The 2,233-nt window shown below is 36.0% G+C and overlaps 1 protein-coding gene across 1 annotated transcript; it reads right to left on the bottom strand.

The window, feature by feature from the left end:
* Nucleotides 1-176: 176 nt before the first annotated feature.
* On the bottom strand, nt 177-1,048 carry LOC107717478 (cystatin-B-like). The gene is made up of 2 exons (XM_016524241.1): nt 897-1,048; nt 177-341 (listed from the first exon to the last, which is right to left on the bottom strand). Exons 1-2 carry the CDS (start codon nt 966-968, stop codon nt 192-194), a joined length of 222 nt encoding a protein of 73 aa, XP_016379727.1. The 5' UTR covers nt 969-1,048; the 3' UTR covers nt 177-191.
* Nucleotides 1,049-2,233: the final 1,185 nt, after the last annotated feature.

Raw genomic sequence — 2,233 nt, forward strand, 5'->3', positions numbered from 1 at the left:
GGATTACTTGTGGATTATTGTGATGTTTTTATCAGCTGTTTGGACTCTCATTCTGACGGCACCCATTCACTGCAAAGCAACTATTGCTGAGACACTGATGCAATACTACATTTCTCCGAATCTGTTCTGATGAGGAAACAAACTCATCTACAGCTTGGCCTGAGGGTGAGCACATTTTTTTTAGCAAATTTTTATTTTTGAGCGATCTGTTGCCTCATATCCTGGTCTTCAAAGTTTACCTTGATAAAGTAGTTGGTTCCGGCCACGACCTGAGTGGTGAAAGATTTGGCAATGAAAGCAGCAAACTTCTTCCCTGCCTTCTCTTCTGCATGATGTTTGATCTGAATCAAAAGACACAGATTTCATATTTAATGCATGTGTGTTTAATTCACATTAAAATAATATCACAATGAAATTTTGAGTTGGTCTTAAAATATGCTTCTTTTTCATGAAACACAATTTCTTGTTTTTTTCCCCTTTGACGTACACTGAAAAAGCCTGTTTTGCAAAAAGTATGTGATTTGTCAAGTTAGACGAATTACTCTGACACACCCTAAGACTTACTCACCATCATGTGAAGATTACCAATTCATTCAAGCTATCTAAAAGCATTCGTTCGTTTATTTTTGGCCTTGCATAAATACCATTTATTGCTTGCAATCTCTGGTGCATGCATTTGACATACATTATGACTTTAAATCACTTAGGAAGCTGAACGTAGTTATCCTGCATTAATAATTTTTTATTTCTCATTTGATTATTTTATCGACACATAGCATAGTACATTCTAAATACTAATTAATAATAGCTTATAATAATTAATAAATACACATCACGTGCATTCTCATATCAGCTGACGTACACCATCAAAACAAAAGCAGAAGCTCCAGTCTCACCTCATCGCAGATCTTCTGCACCTCGGGTGTGGCTTGCTTCACCTGGGATGGACCTCCAACCAATGTCGCCATTGCTGTAATCGGTGTCGAGATATAGCAAAAAATTATTTTAGACAATCTAATTCACAGAAACGTCACTGCTGCAGTATTTATGTTGTCTAGAAGATCATATGACTATGAGCCATCACTGGAATGTTCCATGTGTTCGGAGGAGGCGGGGGTTGATTAAAAAAACTACTTTACCAAAAAACAAAAAAATCATAGAGTTAGGCTATAACAGTAATGATGTATAATTAAATAATACAAATAATTATTAAGGTTGGTGTTTAAACCTAAACACATTTGTGTATCATAACATCTGATGTACCAAGGATATATTTTGGTTTAGTCTGAGGCGGGACTAACAAAAGTGAGTAGATAGAAAGACAATTGTGGGCGTGGCTTAATAGACCGTGCGTTCTCTCTGATTGGTGAACTCCGATGGTATAAATAAAAATAAAAAAATCCTATTTTAATTACACACTGTATATTTTCGATTAAAATTACTTCAGGAAGTTATTAAAGAGTATACTATTGTCCAGACAGCGGCAAAAGCACAAATATAAACGACGCAGTCACGTGGTACATATTACTATTCTCAGCGCTGATCTGAACGGACCGATCAAAATCGATTGTGATTACTAGATGAAGATTTGTTTTAATTACATTTAAAGGAATGACTGGGAACAAGATGCATGTCTATATCACAGATTGCTCATTTAAAACAATAGGTTTGAACGATTATAGTGAAACATCTCCAATAAAACGAATAAGGTAATTGGCTTTTGAGCCTCCGAGCGCTGCCTGGAGGAAAACATGCTTCATGATAAACGCTATCAGCGACGCTCAGATCCGTGCAATCGCCTCAATCATAGATACATAGTTAAACCAAATACGCTGCTTTAGATCAGTCATAGCTGCACTTTTTAGACTGCATTCTATCTGCACTTAAAAGCGCACGTATCTTATCTTGAATACGATAGAGATGAACACAGTGACTCCTGCTTCTGTCTGTCTCAGCAGACACTGGCGATCAATGCGATAATTACGGTGGCCGAGAAGTGCTAAACAAATCACAATTCTGAAATCAAAATAACAAATTACAAACGCAAATGCAAGTCTAAAAAACAAAATAACAATTCAGAAAGCACAACAACAATTCAGAAAACATTATAACAAGTCAGAAAACACAATGACAAATTCGAAAACAAAATAACAAGTCAGAAAACACAACTACAAATCCGAAAACAAATTAACAAGTCAGAAAACACAACGACAAATCAGACAAACCGGAAGAG

Source organism: Sinocyclocheilus rhinocerous, unplaced genomic scaffold (assembly GCF_001515625.1).
Source record: "Sinocyclocheilus rhinocerous isolate Xijiao unplaced genomic scaffold, SAMN03320098_v1.1 scaffold393, whole genome shotgun sequence".
NCBI classification, from domain to species: domain Eukaryota; kingdom Metazoa; phylum Chordata; class Actinopteri; order Cypriniformes; family Cyprinidae; genus Sinocyclocheilus; species Sinocyclocheilus rhinocerous.